The 24869-nt window shown below is 46.1% G+C and overlaps 1 protein-coding gene across 1 annotated transcript in view; it reads right to left on the bottom strand.

Annotated features, from left to right (window-relative positions):
* The window catches only part of PREX1 (phosphatidylinositol-3,4,5-trisphosphate dependent Rac exchange factor 1), a 219292-nt gene extending 195138 nt beyond the window's left edge, over positions 1-24154 (bottom strand). Inside the window, exon 1 of the mRNA XM_083746110.1 lies at positions 23676-24154. Coding sequence (XP_083602236.1) covers positions 23676-23864 — 189 coding nt within the window. The 5' untranslated portion in view covers positions 23865-24154. The remainder of the gene's footprint in view (positions 1-23675) is intronic.
* Between the last annotated feature and the right edge of the window lie 715 nt (positions 24155-24869).

Below are 24869 nucleotides of genomic sequence, written 5' to 3'. Positions count from 1 at the left end.
CATTCACCCCTTGAAACAGCAGTCATAAAGTGATGAGCATCTATGTGTGAACTGGCCGAGAAAGAAAGCAGAGTAGGTCAGAGCAACTCTGTCCCAGAAGGCTAAAGCAAACTGTGTTCTAACTCTTCCCCCTGTATTGCTTGCAAGACAACCTTAACAGAAGTCATGAAATGAACAGCAAAAGCTTTGGATACGTGTTGAATATTCCAGCATCTCCAAGACCTCACTGCACAGGGCTAGAAAATACTTTCCATGGTTTGTTCTTGGGTTACAGTCCATGGTTAGCAAGGAGAGAGTTTAACAACAAGCCTGAGTTTAGATGATGCCCTAGGCTAAGCCTGGACTTAGCTCAGCAGAGCATGGCAGTAAAAAGGACTGGGAGTGGCCATGAGCTCCTCTCCGAGAGTTTGCATGTTTACCTGGTCCCAGTAAGCCACAATTTGGCTAACTGTACCATGAGAACCAGGCCCGTGACTGAGACTTTGGAAAGTCAATGCCGATCAACAGGCAACATTATTCTTCAATGGACTTTTCCTTCCTAACATGTGAGGATGGTGGCAGGCTTTCAAAGCAAGACAAATGGGTCTCTGTCATGAGCATCTATTTTGCATTGTTTGGTTTCTGAAATGTATCTGGGGAGTTTTGTGTTGGTTTCATTATGTATCTCCTTGAGACACTTGTGTAGAAGGTGATTAATAAAATAACAATAACAATAATGTTGTGGTGTTATTTATTCTTTATTATTTTACTACTACAGTATTTCCCACAAGCTGCCTTGAGAGTATTTATCCTGAACGGTGGCTGAAACACCAGTATAAGAGCAATCTAAGAAGCAGCTTATCTTCGACAAAACATTGCTAATTCCTGCTCAGTGCCCAGGAATCTCCTATCTGATTGAGTGTTCCTATATATCAAGGTGTTTTCCTCGGTATCATTCAACTCATTCATTTGGTATGCTGCCGCTTCCTGGGTCATTTTGCTAGTCCTGATGCTATACGTGACTCTAAGTGTCTCACTTTTCAGATCCATGCATGCTTTTACAAATGTAAACAACAGCTTGGGGAGGAGGTTGATCAGGACTAAGGATGGGGCTTTATCCCTTCCACCCACACCCTGGTCCTCATGGTGGGGGGAGGAGGGAGACCACACATTGCTATTTGCATCCTACTGTAAATATCAGCTTCAAATGGGAAACAGCCATCAGGAATACAACACAATAGAGCATTTTGAATCAGGCCAAAACCCCATCTAGTCCAGCCTTCTGTTCTCCCAGCAGCCAACCAGATAGCTTTCAGGATCCAGCTGCAACACACACAACCCCATACCACCCCAATCCTGACAGAATTCCCAACATCTGCTATTTTCAGTTTCCAAGAATCTTCAGAGAACTTAAAGAGATGTGCTAAACATCATGTGTTGCTTGAAGCTTGAGAAAGAATCTTCATGACTATCTCATTCCCACTGACTTCACTGGAACCGAAACAGGGCAAACTTGCACTGGATTGAATGATTGGGAAATATTGTTAAGGAATTTGATAAGATATGGTGGGGAGGGAAGCATGATAGGCCTGTTATTCTTCAGGACCCACAGCTGAATAAGAGAAAATGAGCAGGAGGGTAGGTCTTTTCTCCAACACTACTGGGAAAAGATGAGATGTTCCCGAGAAATACATGGGAGGGCATAGTTGCAATGAGTTGCAATGTTTTGATAACTACTCAGAAGCAAGGACTTTGCAAGGGGAAGTCAGGGGAAATCCAGGCATCAGATGCACTGAAAAAGACCTGAAGATTTAAAGAGGCAGTTCTTTTCTTTTTTCAGTTTCCTGATTGGGGTCCTCCTGGATGTGGATCTGCCATTATAAGGTTCAACATTCCCCAGTGATACTTGCACATTAAATCAAACCTGTAGACTGATCCTTCCTCAGAAACAAGTTCCTTCGATTTCAATAGAGCACAGATGGCAAACCTCACACCCAGGGGGCTGAATGTGGCCCTCCAGCCCTTTCTATCTGGACCTCAGGACTCTCCCTGAGCCACACGCCCTTCAGAAGCCACATTCCTCACCAGACCTGCTTTGCTTCAGTGTTTTTGCATGGCTAGAAAATCTCAGTGAAATCTAGTAATGCTTCTTGCTTGTCTGGGTGGAGGATAGAAAGGGGTGTATATGTGTGGGGAAATGCTGTGCACTGCACAACAGTAAAGTTAACATTCACTGCTCTGCCCACATTTGCTTCTGGCTTGACCACCACAGTCATTTACTTATTGCATTTATACACTACTTTTTCTCCAAGGAGCTCAAGTCAGCATGTAGGGTTCTCCTCCTAATCATTTAATCCCCACAAGAACCATTTGCAGCAGGTTAGGCTGATGAGGAGTGAATGGCCCAAGGTCGCCCCAGGAGCTTCATGGCCAAATGGGGATTTGAATCCTGTTCTCCCAGGTCCTAGTCCAACACTCTTACCACTACACTGGCTCTCCTGTGGCCCCCAGCAAGTTGTTTAGAAAAGAATGAAGCCCTTGAGCTGAGGAAAGAGCAACTGCAGAGCTAGGGCGCCTACATACTTGTAAAAAGATATATTTTGTACATTTCTACCCAACTCTTTGGCAATGCAATCAGGGCATGTAGGGTAGAATGTCTAGTGCTGCAATAGATACTTAGCTGATATTAGATGTTACATAGGATGTGTGGATTCTACTCAAAACAGCAAAGTCCTACCTTCTCATCTCCCCATATAACTTCCAGCCAAAGATACTTATTATGTTGTGACCTCCATGCACCAAGAGTTTCCCCACCCACTTCACTTTGTCTGCTGCTTCTCCTCGAGAAGTGGAAAGTCACAACATGGTGTCATCATCACCTTCACCTATTGTTGCAGGAGGAAGAGGAGACTGGGAGGTGTTAGTTTCGGAGACAACCATATACCTTCTGTGCTGGCCTAGGTCTTCCTGGAGTCAACGAGGCTCACTTCTTTGCAAGCGTAGCAACAAGCATCAAAGACATACCATGAACAGTTCAAGGTTTCATAATAGCAGCTTCAGACAGAATTATTCATTTAGGACATTTAAAAAAATTACTTTTCTGTCCCGTCCCCCTCTTTGAAACACATCTGATAAAACTTTAGACAGCTACAATTTTCCAGTGTGCAACGACTAACCATCAGTGGTGGGTTCTCGTCTTCTTTACTCTTTAAGCAATAATGATTCTATGACATACAGTAAGATACAGATAAGCTGCGGTTAGGACTGAAACTGCCTCTTGTATACAGCATTGCTTATAATATTTGTGGTTTACATAAACAAACGTGGTGGGCATAGGTGGTAAATGAAACTTTGCAAAAGCCCTAAAACAAAAACAAAAAAAATGCCAGTTAATGCAAGCTTCAGAAAAGCTGCAAACAGTTCCGAGTTTCACTAACGAATAAGGGCACATTCTGATAATATTTTTAAAGTGCTTCATTTCATTGCACAAATATCCGCGCCTTACAGGAGAGATACATACCCAAATGGTGTCTGGAAATTGCAAAATGTCAGTTAACTGCAGGGATGGATAAGAGGCCAGTTAAGGCTGCCTTGTTCTGACACAAGATCTACCCACCCTGGAAGAGTGGCAGATGAAGGTGATGGACTATATGGAATTGGCGGAAATGACTGGCAGAATCCGAGACCTGGAAGAAGAGTTGGTGGAAGAAGATTGGAATAAATTTAAAGACTATCTGCAGAAACACTGTAAAATTAATGAATGTTAAAATGATGTTGGATTGAAAATAAGTGGTATTAGCAACAAAGTTAATAAGAATATGCAAAAATGAATTGATAATGGATGAAAATATAGAGTTATAATATGTTAAGATATAGAGTTAAGATAAATGAAAGAGGGTAAGGATTTGCTGATTTGATTATGTAAATGGGAATACAAAAAGGGGAGATGTGAGGAGGTCAAGGAAACAAGCTAATGAGTTTAAAGTTATAAAAAATGGATTTGTTTTTTTATTTTTTTCTTATCTACTCGTTTTTTGTATTTGGTATTTTTATTTTTTATTTTTTATGTATTTTTGTATGTTTTCTTTTTTATCTTTTTCTTTTCATATGTTTTTCTTTTGTATTTTGTAAATCTATGTCTTTGTAAAATCTCAATAAATATTCTATATATAAAAAAAAGGCTGCCTTGTTCTGCATATTGCAGTGGTGTGTGCCACAAAAGACAAATTGTCTTAGAATCATAGAATCTTACGAGTTGGAAAGATTATCTAGTCCAGCCGCCTGCAATGCAGGAACCTTGGCTAAAGCATCCGTGACAGAAGGCTATTCAACCGCTGCTTAAAAACCTCCAAGGAAGGAGAGTCCGCTGCCTCTCGAGGGAGACTGTTCCACTATATTGTCATGTAGTGAGTGCCATTTATCATGCTCTTTGGTGCCGTGATAGTCAGAGCAAGGGACAACCATTGGGGATAAGGGTTATCAATTGAACCAAATGGCATTTGGGAACATGCATCTCTCCAGCCTGGCAAAGATACTCCAATCATGACAGCTGAAGTGGACCCAAGTATTCAACTAAAGTGGAAATGGAAATATAAATAGCTACTTTCGTTCAGGTAGGCGGGGGCAACCTCAAAGAGAAATTTGCAGGCACAGTGTGTTTCTTTGACAGTACAATCCTAGATTCAGGTAGGTAGCCGTGTTGGTCTGACACAGTCGAAATAAATTAAAAAATTGTCCAGTAGCACCTTAAAGACCAACTAAGTATGTTCTGGGTATAAGCTTTCGTGTGCATCCACAGGAAAGCTTACACCCAGAACATACATATAGTAGTTGGTCTCTAATGTAGTACAGCACAATTTTTTTATTTAGTACAATCCTACACACGTCCACTCAGAAGTAAGACCGGGTAAATGTCCATACATATGACTGCCACCTTAGGCTTCAATCCTTTACTACCTACTTGCCAAGCTGCTCAGAGTTATGCTACCTGCTTGTGCCTTAGGGGAAAGATGGGGACAGCAGGCTGCCTCAGCCTTTAGAGGCAAGAAGATGCTAACTGGGGCTACCTTGCCCGGGTTCTGGATTCCCTTCCTGGCCAGCGTTAGAGAGGGAAAGTAGTTGCACAAGTAATAATGACTGGCCACCTTCGCAAAGGCAACTGCACAGGCGATCATTATCCTATAGTTTGGCCATGGCAGCTCAACTAAGCCAAAGAGCCTGGGGGAAAGTTTCACTAAAGCAATTTGCCTACCCACTACTATTATCGATTTCATTTATGGATTTCACTCTCCACCGTCCTCCAAATTCTTTCTAAAAGACATTTTCGATAAAGAGAAGAACATAAAAAGAGCTTTTAGAAATCAATTGTGGCACAAGCTTTAGGGCAAAGAGCAGCGTTTTAACAAACCTGACAATTTTACATTGCTGTTTTCAAAGGAAAAGAGATGGAACCTCAAAGTAAAAAATGCACATCTTAAATGAATGCCTCCAAAGAGGTGGCAAGGAAACAAGCTCCATGAATTCACAAACTCTTAGTTTTTCAGATGAGAGGGAAACTGCAAGAGTAGCTAACACAGAAAATGCCAGTGGCTGGAAGCATGGCTGCATGTGGTTTTAAAGCAGAGGTGGGGAAGCTCCACATGTCACTGGACCGCAACTCCCATCATCCCTGACCACTAGCCATTCTGGCTGGAGCTGATGAAGCCCAACAACATCTGAAAGGCCAGAGGCTTCCCATCCCTGTTTTAGGGGGTGGAGGAAGACTGGATGCAAAGGAGGTGCTGTTTATTGTGTGAACTAGTCGGTAGAGAGGTGACATGAGGCCACAGCAACTCCAGTCTCCAGCATGGGAGCTCCAAAGCTTAACTACTCAGTCATGCTACTAATTCTGCTCCAGCTGCCTGGTAAAACAGCTGTTGAACTCATTGAGCACAGCACAAAACGCCGTCTCTAGCAGGTGGAGCAGACAGATGCCAAGCAAAGCTCAAGCGCTGGCATGCCAAAGCAGAGAATTGTGACAAAGGTTCAAGGGAAAGGTTATTGGGCCGGATGCTAAGGACCAGGCGTTTCCTTTCTGTTTAAAACCCATGCACAATCCTCATTTCAGATTTAATATTAGGTGCTGTTGACAATACTTACTATTTGCATAGTTTTTCGCGGGGTGTTATGAATGTTTCATTTATGTTATCTCAATAATGCTTACGGCAAACCTGCGAAGAATATTTCCCCTATTGCAAAGATGTGGCAGCTGAAGCTAAGAGAACAGTTTTGTCAAAGATCATAAATTCATGGCTGAATCAGTGTTTGGACCCAGGACTTCCTGGCTCATAGCTCACACCCATGCAAACGAATCCTAAGCTCAGAAGGAAGTACAAGAACCTTGAAAGGTCGTAGCTCAGTATGCAGAAGGTCCCACGTCCAAACCCTGGCATCTCCAGGTAGGTCTGAGAGAGCCTTCCTGCCTGAAACCATGGAGAGCCACTTCCAGTCAGTGTAGACAATACTAATCTAGATAGAGCAGTAGGTCTGGTTCAGTATAAGGCAGCTTCCTATACTCCTATGTTCCTGTAAGCTCTACTCAATTGAGTGTGCTAAGGGTTCCAGCCTTAGACATTGCTCTATACCAGCTCTTATTACGTTTGCCTACAGAAAGATAGGCAAAGGGTGGCACTTTGGGTTAAACCACAGAACCTAGGACTTGCCGATCAGAATGTTGGTGGTTCGAATCCCCGCAACAGGGTGAGCTCCCATTGCTAGGTCCCTGCTTCTGCCAACCTAGCAGTTCAAAAACACGTCAAAGTCCAAGTAGATAAATAGGTACCGCTCTGGCGGGAAGGTAAACGGCGTTTCCGTGCGCTGCTCTGGCTCTCCACAAGCAGCTTAATGGTCAGGGGTCCCTTTACCTTTTTACAGAAAGATATATGTTGACATACAATTCAGGCATCTGCATTTGAACTTCTCTACCTGGAGATTCTAAGCTTCACTTCAGCTGCACATGCACGTGTGCACATGCACACACAGCCTCTGTAAGACTGTGAAATGCATTGCCATTCCAGGTCCTGCAGCATCCTTGCACCACAGTGCTGCTGCTGCATTGCTCCCCAAACCTGGAACATAGAAACATAGGAAACTGCCTTATTCCAGCTGCTGCCTTTGGCCCATCTAGCCCAATATGATCCACTCTGACTGGCAGCAGCTCTCCTCGATCTCAGGCAGGGATGTTACCCATCATCTGCTACCTGACCCTTTTAACTAGAACAGTCCATGCTGGACTGTTCCTAGCAGCTCCTGTGCCAAAGCATGACATCAGCTGGCATCTGCATTGGCCATGAAATCAGCACAACTGACTTCGCTGTCATACAAGAAAGGGGGGGAGTGCCTTGTTGAACAGAAGTCTCTTCCTGTGCACCTTCCTGTTCTTAATAAACACTAGAACAGACAAACAGCTGCCTGAAGCATAATGCAAGCTCTGCATCCCCAAGTTCTATTCTTGGAATCTCTGGTTAAATGATCCCACATACCACAGGTAGAAAGGCCTCTACCAGAGACCCTGTGAAGAAGCACTGCAGCAAGATGGGCCACTGACTAGACTCAAAACAAGACAAATTCATATGCATGGCAAGTGACTAATCCCCCTCCCCAACCTAACCACGCTTCTGGCTGTCGGTCAGGATTGAAAAGCCTGCCACAGCTTAGCCCGTCCCACACTCATTTACAAGTCAGAACTCTGCTTGTGAACACAAGTTGTTCCACAGAACTGGTATTCCCAATGTCACCTTGGGAACACCTAGCCACCCAACACCTATAAGGCTTTTGCTTTTCTCTGAAGCTCAAGGGATACAGAAACTAAAAGCTGAGCCCAGCACTACCTCCCAATGGATCGAGCTTCCAGATGGCTTGTAAACGCTGCAGAGGTGTGGGCAATATTCACACACAGACAAGTGCAAAGGCCAGCTTGGTCTACCCCCTATTTCTTTGCCATCCCAAAAGCTGCCAATCAGCTGCTATCAGCATCTTGACATCTGGCCATCAGCTGTGGGGTGGGAGGGATTGGTTCCTACTTAGAAAAGCTTCTCATTTCCCAGAGGAGGGAGCCCTGGTGCTGTTCCCCCGCCCCTCACTTTTGCATCAGTCACTCCATTGCAGCGTCTAGTTCATCAGCTGGTATCTCATATCTTCAGCCCTAGAACGAGAGCCTACTGAGAGGACTGTACATACAGCCTACAGAAAGAGCTGCCTGCTCTTGCCTCTAGTACTGCCCATCCCTGGAACATAGCACCCACGGTTGCCCCAGAAAGAATATGTCCCTTAGGTGGAAAAGGGTTCCCCACCCTTGTGATCAAGTCTCTTAGCAACGAGACATGCAACAGCCACAGCTTGCCCAAGCCAGACTTTCGCCTTGTTTACATTCAACTAGCAAAAGCCAGGTTTTCGAGATGCATGCACATCTCTGCAAGTGATGGGGAGGAGACGTGAATCACAGGAAGAGGTTGCAAAGGGGAGAGAAGGGGGAAGGAACCGTGACCGCCATAGGGGAGGAAACACTGTAAAGCTTGAGGTGGCATTTCAGCATTTTAAGCCTCTCGTGTGCCCTGAAATAGTACCAACCAGAAGGCTACATCCGTCAAGAGATCCTCAGCCAATTCAGGGCACAGAACAGAAAAGACTGCTGTGCAAACACGGATTAAGTGTCCAACCCCAGTACAAAAGTGGTTGGAAGTAAATGACCAGCACTAATGAACTGCACATTCTTTCCTGTCATTCAAAGCCCCAAACAAAAGGCTCTGGATTTTGCACTGCTAAAAAGGCAGAAGTGGAGGAACCTGACAAGCCTCCAATAGGAGGGCGGGAAACGGCCTCAGCCAGAGTTTTAGCATCATGACAGTGAATGGTTTCGTAGCAAGAAATAATTACACTTTGCAAATATGCTCAGGGAATAAAAGGAAATCGACAAGGAGGGGAGCTGTATATTTGGTGATATATTTTGAAAGCTTCTTAAGAAAGGGACTAAACAAAGCATACGGATAGCTGAACCTGAAGACCCTACTTAATAAAGGATCCAGAATATGCCTTAGACCAGGTCAGATTATATGTTCCTGTAGGCCAGTGTTGTCTCATATTACTGGCAACGGGTTGCCAGTCTAAGGTCACCTGATCCCTGACTCCTTTAACAGAAGATCCCAGGGACTGAACCTGGGAACCTTGTGCATGCAAAACAGGTGTCCTACCAGTGAGTTGTGGTCCCTTCCCCAAAGCACACAGATGTCGTATGGCTTCCCATACCTTTTATTTGCCTTTAACATTGTAAAATAATAGATGGCACCTATCGTTTAACATACCTGCTGTGAATGTGTGGGTAAGAACAACTACCCAATTTTTAGGAGATTCATGAAATGGAAGCATAAACTCTGTATTTGTGCATAAAGGGGGCGGGGCGTTAGAGAAAGAGACTGTATAGAACAGGTAAATGATTTTAGAGTTACACAAGTCCTATCTGTAAGTACTTTTGGAATGTGCACTGTAAGGGTATAAAGATTTTGTTATTCTATTTAAAATCAGATGGGTACTAGATAACACGGAGGAAGTCTTAGGATAGCTCTCTGGATACAAAAAGTTGCATCATTAATTTCCATGGGTCTACTCTATTAGTAGGGCTAACGTTGGCTACCACCCAAATTACTTAGTTTTTCTATATGTGGGCCCTTATTTTAGTGTTAGAAAGTTTGTGTATTAGTGTATTTTCCTGCCAATGTTGAGATTGGCTGGAAGTTTCTTTTATGTTTGTAGTAATTTGATTCCAGAACGCAAATCAAAACAAGGCAGGGGAAAAGTGTGGAAAAAGAGAATGGTGACACCTGCTGATGGAGGGAAGGGCTCAAAGAACACAAAGGCCATACAGTTTATTACTTTTTTTAGCCAAAACCCTGGCATTCTCTCTGTTCCAATGAACACACTCAATACCAAATTCTACCCTTTGGATCTCTCTGTTTTGGAATCCCACAGAAATCCATGCACTTAAAACTGAATGTTATTGGTCTGCCAAGCTGTAATACTGTTGAAATGGAGCACATTAGCCAATACTTTATTGAAAAAAAGAAAGGCCACAGTTCCACACTGTTCTTTTGGCCTGAAGATTAAAATCTGGCTTACCCTCCACATTTTACCACACTCGGTAATGCTAACCAATTTAACACACCGAGTTATGCACTCTGCAAAGTGCACTCAGTGACAACAGTAGGGAGGGTTTTATCGTTGCTTACGACAGATTAAAAATGCTACTTAAATTCAGGACTGTGTGTGAGTACTGCATTTCAGTGAACTGTCAGGAACTGTCAAGCCACTGTGCAGGAACTGTGCAAAAACTACAGAGGAGTCTTTCAAATCATTTCCCAAGGAAAGGAGCCAGCAGCACCCTTGGTTCAGTGTTTCTGCCTGTTTTTGTTCTCTTAACTCTGTAAAGGTTCTTTAATGTGGGTCTTTGCACTTCCTTTGCACTCCCTCCAGCTGCTGCAAGGCTCCTGCAAAGGAGATCAGCTGCAAAGGCACCAGAGAGCCTGCAAAAGAACCACACACAAACTCACACCCTGCTCCACCAATCCCTTGCCAGAGTCAAAGCTGATGATGACACATGGTCAGACAACTGGCACTCCTGAGGTACTTAGAGGTGGCCGGGCTGCTGCAGCAGCAGGAACAAATGGCAAAAGGCAAACTGCTATTGAAAATGAGTTGCCTCAACAGCTCAAGACTTCCTAATGGGCATTGGAGGAGCTCCTGATCAGATACAGAGGAGGAACTGGGGTGGAGGGCTTACAAAGAGTCTTCATTCTTATACAGTGGTACCTCGGGTTACATACGCTTCAGGTTACATACACTTCAGGTTACAGACTCCTCTCACCCAGAAATAGTACCTTGGGTTAAGAACTTTGCTTCAGGATGAGAACAGAAATTGTGCAGGGACGGTGCAGCAGCAGCGGGAGGCCCCATTAGCTAAAGTGGTGCTTCAGGTTAAGAACAGTTTCAGGTTAAGAACGAACCTCTGGAACGAATTAAGTACGTAACCAGATTACCACTGTATGTCACCTGTAAAGGTAAAAAACGTAAAGGACCCCTGGATGGTTAAGTCCAGTTAAAGGCAACTATGGGGTGCGGCGCTCATCTTGCTTTTCAGGCCAAGGAAGTCAGTGTTTGTCCACAGACAGCTTTCCAGGTCATGTGGCCAGCATGACTAAACAGCTACTCGTGCAATGGAACACAGTGATGGAAACCAGAGCACAGTGGTTTAGACCACAACGCCACCTGTGTCCCCTGTCACCTGTGCCAGGTCTGAACCCTGATATCCCAGGCAAATTTTGGAATGGCCTTCCCCAACCTGGCAATTCCCAGGTGTTTTGAACCTAGGCTGATGGGAGTTGTCCAAAACATTGGGAGGGTACCAGACTGAGAAATCCGTTCCACTTCCCAGTGGGGAGGAGTTGCAGTGGACCGCGTGGCCACCAACTCCCCACCAGGGGCGGGGGATTTTGTCCCCCGTTGCCCGCGGGATCCCGGCCACGTCAGAGCTCAGCCAGCCAATCTGCTGGCGGGGGCGCGTGGCCGGGGCAGTTTAAACTGAGGAGCGAGCCAGAGGACTTCCTCTTGGCTCGCTTCCTCAATCACCCTCCCTATTTGCAGGTTAGGCACCGGCCTTACTATGGACTTTAGTTGGTCGCCTTGGTTGTCCGAGGGGCCTGGTAGGAATTTTTTCCACTTCGCAAATTGGCACTGGCCACTTGGTTTTCGCCTACCTCATAGCAATCGTTGCAACTTTGTTAGGGTTGCGGTTAGGCATTGTTTGACCTTGTGTGGGGGAGGGGAGGTGTGGCCATCACCTGCCCCTCCATGCTGAAGGGTATTCCGTTAAAGTAATCCGGGGGTGTTGATCTTGTCCAAAGTCCGGTCAGGGGCTAGGGCCTTGACATGACCCCGACGGGAACACCAGGGGGAACTCGAGTTGGTTTGCATTGACAGGGCTCCCCCTACCGGTGGTGTACCCTCCTGGACTTCCTGTGCAGCGGGCGGGAGTCAGATATTGTTGGTTCCAATCAATGCCAATCAAAGCCAATACCACTCACAGTCTGTAATTCAATAAAGTTGTGGCCAAATTGCCCAATAACATAAACCTAATATCTGTGTCGTTGTGTGAGTTATTTTCCAACGAGGGGGTGGATGCGGGGTCTCGACACGCAAAGGCTTTTCTACCATTAAGTCTTTGGGGAGCTCTGTTTCAATCTGAACCTGAGCCAGTGAAAAGGCCAAAATAACAGCCATGCTGCAAAACAAGCAAAAAGCAAACAGATGCTGCTGCAGTCTAGCAACTTGACCAAGGAAAATTGACAAGTGAGACAACACTATACCGGTGCAAGTGCTCATGATCAACGTCCAACTTCACCATGAATTGTGCTCTTGTTGGTTTATTTATTGGCCAAGCAAAGGTATCAACTACTGGTGCCTTTGAGATTCCATTTCTAAGTTTGTAAAGTGGTTTAACTCCATTAAACATGACCCTGAATGTGTAATTCAAGCAACCAGCTCAAGCTGGAGGTAGGAGGATTCAAAATACAGAATACTTCTAAGTCAAGCCCTCTCAAGGGAAGTTCACAAAAAAACCTGAAACGAAAGATTGGAGGATGAACCTCAGGTTGCCCCTGTCCTGTACCAAATTTCTCTTGGGACCATAAATAATGAAAAACACAACACAATGTATTTGGTTGTATCTACCTAAGCTGCATCCAACTGAAAGAAGACTTAGGGCTGAAATTAACGAACATAAGTTAGTCGTGTCCATTAATTTCAATGATTCTACTCTGAGCAGAACTAACACTGGATCCAACCCACTATCTCCAATCACAGTTGTCCACTTTAATATTGGCATCACATCGCATCTCTCTTTGGTCATGGTGCTAGGCCTCAACATCAGTTTCCTCCTTGTAGCATGTAGCATGGTTCTTTCTTCCCATGAAGACTGAGATACTGGAATGAATGCTTAAATGCACACTCCAGACAAAATTATACCCCCCCCCCCGTTCTTCTCAAGAAAACTAGGACAAGGAAAGGCATTTCAAACTCAGTGCTTTAGTCATATTTATCTATTTTTTGTGGCTCCATGTAGACCTGAAGGGACCTTACAAGAACTCAAATTTAAAACAGTAACATAATCCTTGTAAAACAACTGACCAAACTGATTTGTAGTATTGGGGTGAGGGAGATGGGGGAGTGCGCATTTTTGCCAAAATAAAATGTCTGAACTGGACCAGTCCCGCCAAGAGAAAATTGTATAATTTCTTTACATGGCTCCCATCGTCGTTGCCATTGTTAAACACAAAAACAATTAAGATGAAGCTCAGCGTCCCTCATTCCAATCTTAACTGGGGAGGGGGGCACTCTATGTGGTTTGGGGAGGGTACACACAAGAGGTCTCCTGAGGCACGAGCTGAACAGCCCAATATCAGCTCTGAGCAGGCGACCGTAAAAACCACAGGACGCATCACACAGCAACACTGATCATTATCTCCCTTTCGAAAGCGGGCCTTTGCTTTTATAGCCATCGAGACGAGAGGCCGTTAGAGCCGACTTTATTACAGAGCAGTCATTACTCAGTTCCCCTTTAATCTGAGAAACCTGCCGCACTTTTTTTCACAAAAACTTAATTAACAAAAGCTCGTAACACGGCATGAGGTAGGGATTATTATCTGCCCCATTTGGCAGGTGGGGAGGGGGAAATCTAGCCTAGGCCCTTGGCAACACCACCCAGGAGTCCGAAGTTGCACATCCTTCCATGATCAAAGCACTCCTGTGCCCTTTTGGGCCAATGTGGTGAATGGAAGAGCATTGAAAACATCATAAACTAGGCCCGTGGTGGTTATTATAAAGCTAAGGAGGCCTTATCAGTCCCCAAAACACAGAGCTCTGCAAGCTCTATGGGGCTTGAGAGGTCAGGGCTATTAACATCCAAAGACACTATTTGCTGCATAAAGGAAAATTAAAGCCATCGTGCTTAGAACTGCAAAGGATGATTTCCCTAGCAGGGAGAATCCAAAAAATAAAAGGCATAAAAATATCAAGGAGAAGGAATCATTTCCAGTCTGGGAACTAGAGGTGGTCTGCAGCTGGTAGGCCTTGGGTAGAGGGAAATGCTAGATTTTATAAAGTTCTCACAGTTGCTTTGTCTTTGACTTCCTCATTCACACCCTCCTTTAAAAATAAAATATCTGGACATCTGGTTGTTTTTGCACGATTCCCTAACCTTCGCCTGCAGCTCACTCCAAATAGCATAAGAGTCCAGATGGATCAGGCCAAAAGCCCATTTAATCCAGCATCCTGTTCTCACTTGTGGCCATAGGACCCAGGCACAACAACACCTCCCCAAGCTATGATTTGACAGCAACTGGTATTCAGAGTCATGCTGCCTCTGATAGTGGAGGTACAGCCACTGTGGCTAGCAGCAATTGTAGCTAGTAGCCTTATCCTCCAGGAATTTCTCTAATCCTCTTTTAAAGCCACCCAAGCTGGCGGCCATCGCATCACTGTTTCTGGTGGAATCGAATTCCGTTGTTTAATTATGAGTGCTTACTTGGAACTCAGGTTTATTTGGATGTTAACCCCATCATGTTCACGGGGACCCTGGCACCCCTAGTCTTTTGTGGATTTCTGCTCAAAGAACCAAATAGGATCCAAATGCCCAGCAAGTACAGAGTTATGCAGCCACGGCCACCATCTGCATGTGCAGGAATGAATTAGCTTTGGGGCTGATTGAAGAATAGCAATCAGATGTTTCAAAGGAGTGAATTGCCTGCTTTTCCCCTTCATTTCCTACATCCAGGTTGCTTTCCGCAAGGGAAATGTATGAGTGGCCTCCCACGGCTAAACTGCTTCCTAGAGACATTCCCTCCCTTTGGCTGTGTCTCTTTCCCCGTGCCACTAGACACAAGGGAGCGGTGGAAGGGAGGAGGATGCTGTTGCAGAAGGAAACATCTTGAACTAAGAAAACAAGCACCGGCTTTCAGAATGAGAATACACCAGCCCAGCTGCCTTTCAGACAGACACCTTGTGGCAATTGCCAAGCAAATGCATCTGACCGACAACAGCGACGAAAACAGGAAGGCTCGCTCGTTTAGGTCTGCCCTTCTCTTTCTTTCACCACCTCCCTCCCTCCCTCCGCCTTGCAGGAAAAGAAACAACTTGTTTTTACACAAAACAGATGGTTCAACCTTCGCCGGCAAGCTGAAGCTTTATTATCAGCACCTCCGGAACCTAAAAAGAAGCACAGGGCAGAGCAAGGCCCAGGAAACCATCACCCAAAAGCAGCCGGGCCAAAGATTTCTTTTAGCAGCCACAGGAACCAATCACAGACCAGGATGAAGTTTCTGAAAAGAGATTCAAACATGCAGATGTTGTCACAGATACCAAGAAGCTAAATATTTAGCAGGGCGCCTGGAGATAGATAGATAGATAGATAGATAGATAGATAGATAGATAGATAGATAGATAGATGCCAAAAGGATGTGGGTATATTTTATCTGATGGCAGTATGTGTGCTACACAATAGGTAGTGAAAGAACTTCAGATTCCACCACAAAAGACTCCCCACCATAAGAATTAGACAAGGATGCAGCTACAACTAAAACATTGTTCAACTCAGCTTTTAAGAAAACGATACTATTATTTTTATTTGTTGTTGTTGTTGTTATTTATAATAATAATAATAATAAATTTTATTTATATCCCGCCCTCCCCAGCCGAAGCCGGGCTCAGGGCAGCTAACAACAATAAACAGTACAAAAGTATAGCACAGACAACACTCTAAAATCATTCATTATAAAATTGATATGTATTAGTCGCCTCACAATATAGATTCTCTAGTCAACGTACAGCGAGTTGCCAGGGAGGTGAGGAACAAGCGACAAGCCTGAGTTTGGACATTATGCTAAGCCAAACCATAGCTTTGCTCCCAGTGGTGCAACAGGTGAGGGAGTCAGCAAACTAACTGCAGTTTTCTCCCTGTGCACCAGCACACTTGCTCTTTCATGGCAAGTCACAGTTTGGCAGCATTACGTGCAGACAAGGCCCCTGACAACACAATCCTATACATGTCTAACTCAAAAGTAGGACTCCCTCCTAGGTAAGCACATCCTAAGTCAGGGTTGCAAAGATCACAGTAAAATGTAAGAGATGTCCAGAAACCGTAATTTTAAACAATATGGTAAACTCAATCCTGGTTGATTGTCCCCCCCCCCAAAAAAAGGTAAGAGGATCATAACATTCTCTAGGCTTTGTGATTTAGGATATCACCAGATGTTTCCACTGCAATAATTACTATCCCACATCTAACTGAAAAGCATCTTATTTCCCCGCTAATGTTGACATTAAGACGTTTGTCTTGTTTTCTTTTTTATCTCTTCCTTGTTTCGCAGATTTCTTTATCTACGTCAACATCTGGGGCTGCTGCTTCTCCTTCAGTATTTTAAACCGACTATATAAAGGATTTTGGAGTGTTAATGGAACGCTTTCAACCAGAAGCATCACCTATAGGGCTATGCTCAGGCTTAATAATAAAGTTCTTCCCACACATGTTTTATATTATAGAGGAAAGGGGCCTTAGCTGAAATCCTCATGAATGTAATATCTCCTCTCTTCTTGTAGAAATGGGGCTGACAAAGAGGTCTGCATGTACCATTCAGGGCAAAAATGCTTAGCTGGCTTGACTGGTGGCAGAAAAATCCTTTTCTGTTTTTCCAAATGTGCTATTACAATCAACTTGTCTTTCTAGCCCACTGTACTTTCTATCTGGCCGCACCTCAACTGCAATCCATGCTGAGCCCCAGGATACATAAAACACACTTAGGTTGCGATCCTAAACATGCCTACTTGGAAGGAGATCCCACTGTAATCAAAATACCCCCTCCCAAGTACACAGGGCTAAAATGGGGCTGTTGAGCTGCAATCCTAGCCATGCACAGCATTTTAACAACGCCCGGGGGGGGGCGGGGGAGTGTTTAAAAAATAGTGTGGGTTTTTTTTAAAAAAAAATCTATTCAGTAAAATAAGCTTGAAAGTATAATTTATTTCAAGTTCTATATACTAATTGTGCACTTATTTCTATGCACTATGTATAGTAAACTGAACCATCCATGGACAAGAGAGAGGTGAACAGCAGGGCTGGGAAACCCCAATACACAAAAAAACAGATCCATGGGACTGAGCATGCTCAGGGCATATGGAATTGAAAAACATTGAGAGAGAGAGAGAGAGAGAGAGAGAGAGAGAGAGAGAGAGAAATGGAGTATCCAGGAAGAGAGCATAACTGGCTGGCGCCAAGAACAGGAGCGCCTCCACACTGCAGCATTTTTGTTGCAGGTTCTGCTTGCACTGAGTAATATGCAATACTTTTGTTAGAACAAAATTTCCCTTTCTGACATACAGGCTAGGATTCACAGAGTCCTTCCATCCCTATGGAGAGCTTTCTTCACCCTTCCTTCCACTTGCACCTGCTGAAAAGCTCCTCCTAAGAGTCAGGAGACCCCCTCTGAAGCAACAGACAGTGTAGCCTGAGAAGACTGGAGAGGGTTTGGGGTGGGGAGCAGCAGTAACCCCCTGCCTTCCCAAAAGCACCCAGAACTGAATCTCACTCGTGCATCCTTCTGTTTGGATGCCATCCATCCAGCTGCTGAGAATTCAGCAACAGGCATTCAGTGAAGCATGTCAAAGATAAAAACCACGATACAGCCTTTCAAAACTCAAAATTTTACAATCCAAAACAATCCAGCATGGACCTGCTTCTCAGCACTGTAAACTGTTGATCGTTCTGCAAATAAGCCTATCAAATATTTTATTGTAAATAAAACAAAAGAGACTTTAATAGCATTTCACTGCTTAATGCTCAGAAAAGCACTGTGACAAGTACTGTGGCTTTTGGGGGAAATTTTTTAAAAAATGTCCTATTCTGTAATTTCCAAGATGCTCTCTCTCCTCCAGCCCCTCCTCTCTCACCCCCCGCCCCTTTTGACCCACAGAAGTAAAATAAAGGCTGTGGAATCCTTTATACAAAGCAAATAAAAAACAGGGCCTCTGTGTGTGAGGGGGAGAACCCCCACCAAGCACAGGGGGAAAGGTCTCTAGGCACACACAAAAGAAAACCTTTCCCTTAACTGCTCCATAACCACATGCTAGTCTTCCAAGGAAAGTTCCCTCCTTAAAAAAGAAAGAAAAGAAAAGAAAAATGCTCTCAGTAACACAGTCTGATTTATAAGCAAGCCTACAGCATCAAACACAGAAGAGGATTCTTTTACATTACCACGGAAGCCCGGAAGCCCCTGCAAAGCTCTTGCCTCACTAGGCATTGAATTTGGCTGTTTGCTCCTTTTAGCATTATTTATGGAGAGCACTAAGTGAAGTCTGGAGCTTGAATGGTAAATATTTAACAAGGGGGCACCAGCCCAAACCACAAAATCCAGACACACATCACCAGCCTTCAGTTCACACGAGGATGGCAGGCTTGCACGAGTAAAGAAAAGCTTCCTTGCACTGTGTTCATCTATAAGCTTTACGTTAGTTAAGCAGTGCTTTTTTAAAAGAAAATGTTTAGAGGTACTCTCATGTTGACTCAAGAAAATCACGTCATTTTGAGCATCTGAGCATGCGGCAAAACCTGGAAGTAACCCTTTCTGGTACTTCCGGGTCGCCGCGGGACACAACCTGAAAAGATTTAACCTGAAGCAAACGTAACAAGAGGTATGACTGTACTGTTGACCCAATAAACATCCAGATTATTTAATAACTCTCTCCCGAGACATCCTAGCATGCACATACACACACAGATGAACACGAGAAGCATCCTCTCAGTTAAAAGAATGATCCTACAAGTATCTATCAAACTGTGACATGTCAAAGTTATATGTGCTCAGCTCATTCCTGGCAAACAACCAATAACCAGTAGCCTAGCCTGCGGATGACAAAAACCACTCAGTACTTGGGACAGAAAAGCTTGGGTTTGGTTTGTCTGGGGTGAGACAGCAGTCTTGATGGTTGAGCGACATGCGCTTTTTATAGCAGCACATTCCACAAAAACAGAACTTCAAGAACACAAAGCCAGCAGCCTCTGTAATTGGGAGGTTTGGAAGATTACATACTCTTTGTGTTCAACCATAGATAGAGAGAAACCAGGACTGAAGTTGGTGTCAGTCCTTAAAGCAACTATAACTTTTCCAATCAACTGTTATGTCAGTGAGTTCGTGGTGCTAGACCAGGGGTCTGCAACCTTTAAGACAAAAAGAGCCACTTGGACCCGTTTCCGAAGAAAAAACAACTTGGAGCCGCAAAACCATTGCAACATTTAAAACAAATATAACACTGCCTATATTGTTTCTTACCTTAATGCTATATATACAGGATCGTAACGCACACACCGCCCCATGCGACGTCACAGCTAGTACAGCGCCCGCCACAGGGGGGGAGTGTTGGGGCACACAATGCGCCTCCTCCCCTCACTAGTATCTGCCCCGGAGCCGTGGCAAAGGTGTAAAAGAGCCACATGCGGCTCCGGAGCCGCGGGTTGCAGACCCCTGTGCTAGACAGTGGGGACAGAGAGGAAGAAAATCCTTTTCTACACAGCAACCCCCAGCGGACGTGGTCTTACAAACAATCTGAGGAAAACAGAAGGGGCTACCTACTCTTAAGGGGCAACTTCATCCAATATCAATTGTATTACTCTTTCCCTGTTATTGTGCATGTGTGAATGTCATTACTGTAATGCAGTTTTAAATGTACTGGCCCCATTTCTAAATTGACTGAGGCCATAAAGCAGAAGTAGGAACTTGTGGCCCTCCAGATGTTGGTAGGAATACAACTCCCAACATTCCTGACCATTTTCCATGCTGGCTGGGTGTGATGGGAGTTGGGATCCCAACAAACCCACCCCTACCAAGAAGGTGGACGTACAACTGCTTTTCAGCCTTCCTGCGATTTTGTTTTCTATTTCCTTCATAGTGTGTCACGACCTTATTTCTCTTCAATGACCATGGCCATCTAGCAAGGCTATTTTCTCCACCACCCTACCAAACCAGCTCAAGATATTTTGCAGCCTGAAGCAAAGGGCATATCATGCCCACCATTCCCTGTACAAAAGCTGCCTGGTCTGGCAGTTGAATGTTACCTGAATGTTGGGGATGGGTTAGCATCCTCCATTACATCCAAGGGTAAGGTTAACTCAGAGAGTGCAGAGCAGGCTGTGGCTGACACACATGGTCCTGTCTTCCAGATGTCAAAGAAATAAACAACTATCGGACTTTTAGAAGACATCTGAAGGCAGCCCTGTTTAGGGAAGCTTTTAATATTTGATGAATCAAAATATTCTTCTGGAAGCCACCCAGAGTGGCTAGGGAAACCCAGCCAGATGGGCGGGTATAAATAAATTATTATTATTATTATTATTATTATTACTACCGTATTATTCTTCACCCTGAGTCAGCTACCTCACTCTAACTAACGAAAGGGCCGGATCTGCATTGCATGTGTGTTGCATGTACAATGCATGTGTATCAGAAAGGACGGTACTATGAGCAGGTACACATACACATTAATAGTTTAATATGCACCCATATTAATTTTTAAAGTAACACTCTGATGCACTTATAATTGGCATGCCTTTCCCTACCACCAGGCTGTCAGTTTCACTGAGACACATGAAAGATGTTGGGAAAGTAAATGGACTGTAGGAGGGTGGCACCACATGTATCATGATGTGGTAGTGTCTACATCTTGTCACAGGGCAGGATCCATGGTAGACAAGTGAGGGAGTGGTGTCTTCAGACTACTAGCTAGTAAAGGTGTGTAGTGACATTTTAGGGCACTGGTGGGGGATCTATGGCCTTTCAGATGTTGCTGGACTAAAACACCCATCATCCCTGACCACTGGCTATGCTGGCTGGGACTGATGGGAGTTGGAGTCCAACGACAGCTAGAGGGCCACAGATCCCCATCTCTGTTTTAAGGAGTGAAAAGCAGAACTTGTGAACAATGGTTATACGTGTTACCTGAAGCAAGAACAGTCTGCAGTGATCACTAAAGAACTGTGTAAAGAAGTACCGGTGGCTGAATTTACTTTTCTCCTCTTTCCTACTCCCTTTTGCTTTCGTGTCATGCTTTTTAGACTGTCAGCCTGAGGGCAGGGACTGTCCTGTGTCTTTGCATGCCTTTCTAGTAAATTTTATTATCATTAATATTGCTGAAAAGCAGAGTAAAAACGCTTCCAATAAACAATAACCCTCTAAAAGATGCACATTTCCTGATGTTACTTACATCCATTGATTTCAGTGGGTGCACCTCAAGTATGTTGCACATAACCCAAAATATTTTATTTCTACCCCACAGAATTGCAATGAAAATATTCAAAACAAAACAATGGGATACAAAACACATATAGCAATAGAAGTGACAAAAGCCTTGGCAGAATAAACAAATCTTTACCATCTGGTTGCAAGAAACAGTGCCAACCAAAGTTCCCAGCAGAGGGAATTGTGGTGCCACTACTGAACAGGCCCTGATCCCTGGCACCAATCAGCTTCAGTGGCACTTAAGAGCCCAGGCAAATTCATATGGAAATATGTGGTTCTTCAAATACACTGGGTTCTAAGGCACCCAAGGATGGGGAATCTCAGGGCATCCAGATGTTCTTGAAGTGCCACTCCCATCAGACCCAGGATGCCCAAAGATCAGGGATTATGGGAGTTGTAATCCAACACTATCTGGAAGGTCACAGGGTCTCCATCCCTAAACCAAAAATTAGCACTAGCACTTAAAATGAAACGAATGGGTAGCAAATGCAACTGATCCAAATCAGTGCAATCTGGTCAAACTGCCAAGCCTCTCTGACGTTGAATTGTGGCAGCCAAATTTTGCACTGCTTTAAAGTTTCCCAACTGTGTTTGAAGGCAACCCTACGTAGGAAACAATACAATTGTCTTATCTAGATGTAGCCATTGTGCATAAACACACCAGGGTACTGACTCTTCAAGCCTGAACAGCATATGATGTCAGTGCAGAACGGGCACGATGCACTCACAGAAAAGCTATCCCAGTGCATGATTGCTGTGCTACTAACAAAGAAGCTAGAAAGCTAGCACAACTGCGGATGTTTGCAGGCAATGCTCACAATCGACAGTTCCTTCTCAGAGCTTTGGAACAGTGGGAGGCCAGTGTTAGCCACAAAGGGGTTGTGTTTTGTGCAAAGGGAGAAGTGTGGTGTAATGCTAATGAGTTCCAAGTGCCATGGCAGCAAAATAAATGAGAACTACCCAGATGGGAAAGTCATTTCCTGAAACTTTTCAATTTGCATGGGGAAACGAATTACCCCCACATGGACGGACAGCCTCCCACGGCAATCACATATCTATATTTACTATTATGAAGCAATAGATATACGTTCTGAGGGAGAAACCACACTCAAGCAAGGAAGGTTGCTGGAAGCCAAGCTGCAAGAGGGAGAAGAAAAATTAACTTTCAAATTAAAAGCAAAAGGGTCTCTAAGAGAGCCAATTATTGTTTCTGGGGGGGGGGGGAATACAGAAAATGCAAAATATAAAGCGCACACAACATCCTATACAACATCTTCCAAGTGAATGATGTCAATAGAAGCTTCAAAAAACAGCAGCCACCCTCAGGCTTAAGCTTAAGACAGGAAGTAATTTTATCACTTTGTTCTTTTTTAAAAAATCGTACTAGTGCTAGGTCACTGTTGTTTGCAAAGGGCTCCCTCTTTTGCCAGCTCAGGCACCTTCTGAACTATCTCAGGAACGATCATCTGTGTAAACATCTTGAAAGCCTTTGGATATTGAAAGGGAGGATTTAAAAACCACACCTAGCGTCTGCCAACAAGGCTCAGTTTTCCCAGCATGGGCTGTTGCCACTAGCCAGCCACCGGGAAGCCCACGGGTAGCAAGCAACCACCTCAGTTCCAAAGAGCGTCTGCTGCACGTTCTGGAAACCCGCGGGACGGAAGCGCTCTCCTGTCTTTGACAAGCTCAGCTTGCAAAAACATCCACTCGTTTTCCACTAGCGCAGGAAAGCTCCGCTGCGTCCTCTAGTTGCATGCCGGTATCCACCACAGTTCCCAACACTCAGCTCCTCAAAACAGAACATGCAACCCCATCTCAGTGCGCAAGAGCGGTGGGCCATGCATACGGTACTGCCTTCAGGCAATGTGACTGTCCAAGGCACGGCACCCTCCCCCCCCAAAAAAAAACACCAATCCTGAGCTGGGTTCCCCCCTCCGCGCGCGCCTGAACCCACTACCCCCAACTCCAAGCCGCCGGTGTGCAGGATGGGGCCAACTCTCAACACTCCCAACTCTATTGAGGAGCCACCGATCCCTTCTGCCCACCCAGAGGGAGTCGATCCTCCAACTCGCGAGGCAGCAACGCAAGCCTGCGAAGTTCCACTCCTCACCGGAGACTCCTCTTAAGTGTGTCCGCGCCGTGCCGGCTGGGCAGCCCAGCTTCACGCAGGGTGGAAACGACCCTTTCCACGACCTAACCCGACCTAACCGTCCGGTTCGGCCCGAGCGCGTCCACGGCGCGCCGCAGTCGCTCAGCTGACCCTCGTCCTCGCGCCCCTCGGCGCGACCTTTCCTCTGCCCCCGATGCCCCCCTCCCGCCCTTGCCACTCACCGACTGCAAGAAGCGCAGGGTGCACACGTAGTCCCTCTCCGTGCCCAGGATCTCGTTGAGGACGCAGAGCCGAAGGCGCAGCTGCCGGTCCGTATCCTTGGCAGGCTCCGAGGGCGCCGCGCCGGGGCCGGGGCCCGCCGCGACCGGGGGGGCCGCTGCCGCGGGGGCCGCTGCCGGCTGCGCTTCCATGGCGGGGTGGCTGCCTCCTCGCCTGCCTGCCCGACTGACTTGACGGACTTTCCGAGCCGGCTGCTGCTGCTACACACCACGCTCTTTTCACGCTCGGCGCCCGCCTCCGGCGCCCTCCATCCCCGAGGCACGCGAGACGCACGGCAAGGCGAGGGCTTCCCCAGCCCGCCGCCTACGAGCTCCCACTGGCAGCCGGAGCGCCGCTCAGGGACATGCCGAGGACAGCGGCGGCGGCGACAAGCGCAGCGCAGCGCCAGGGGCACTGAATGGAGCGCGAGCGGGGAAGGGAAGTCCCGGCGCCCGAGAGAGAGGGGGGGCAGAGCGCGAGGGCTGGGGGCGTGGCGAGGGCAGCCAGCGGGAGGGGGCGGCGGGTCGCGCGGCCAGGCGACGCCGGCCCCCGAGGCGAGGGCGGCGCTCCGAGGCAGGGGGCGGGGCGGGGCGCCTTGGCGGGACAAGCCCAAGTGCAAAAGCAGGAGTTGGGAGACTGCGGCAGGCGGCGCGGGAGAAACAAAGGCAGCGAGGAAGACTCCCGAGCGTGGCCTGCGCGCGTCACCCGGAGCTGCTTTGCACGCAGCCAGCCCGTTCCCAAATCCCTGCAGCAAGAGGGAGCGAGCGGCGCGCAAACTTGGGCTGTGATCAAGCGCCCTGTTGCTGCTCCGCCACCTCGGGGAAACGGCTGCTGGATGCAACCCGTCGGGGAGAGATTCCCACATCCACCCCACCCCCGATTGAGCCCATGCGCGCTTGTTTGGTTGGGTTTTGTTTGCTTCTGCCCACGCATCGTGAGAAGCAGCGGCCAGCAGCCGGCGCTTGCTCCTGCGGCAGAATCCCATTTTGCGCGGCGAAAAGCACAGTCTGGCCTGCTGCACGCGGTGGGGCTGGGGGGGGGGAGCCCTTCCCGACAGGGGTGTTCCCACGGGTGGGTGTGCGCAAGCCGCGGAATTGTACGCCAGCCAGCCATGGTGTGTGCCAAGAACTCGCTACGCAGAAAGAATATTCCTGGAG

The sequence above is a fragment of the Podarcis gaigeae genome (assembly GCF_964106915.1).
Source record: "Podarcis gaigeae genome assembly, chromosome: 6".
Taxonomy (NCBI): Eukaryota; Metazoa; Chordata; class Lepidosauria; order Squamata; family Lacertidae; genus Podarcis; species Podarcis gaigeae.
This window is presented reverse-complemented; position numbering and strand designations above follow the sequence as displayed.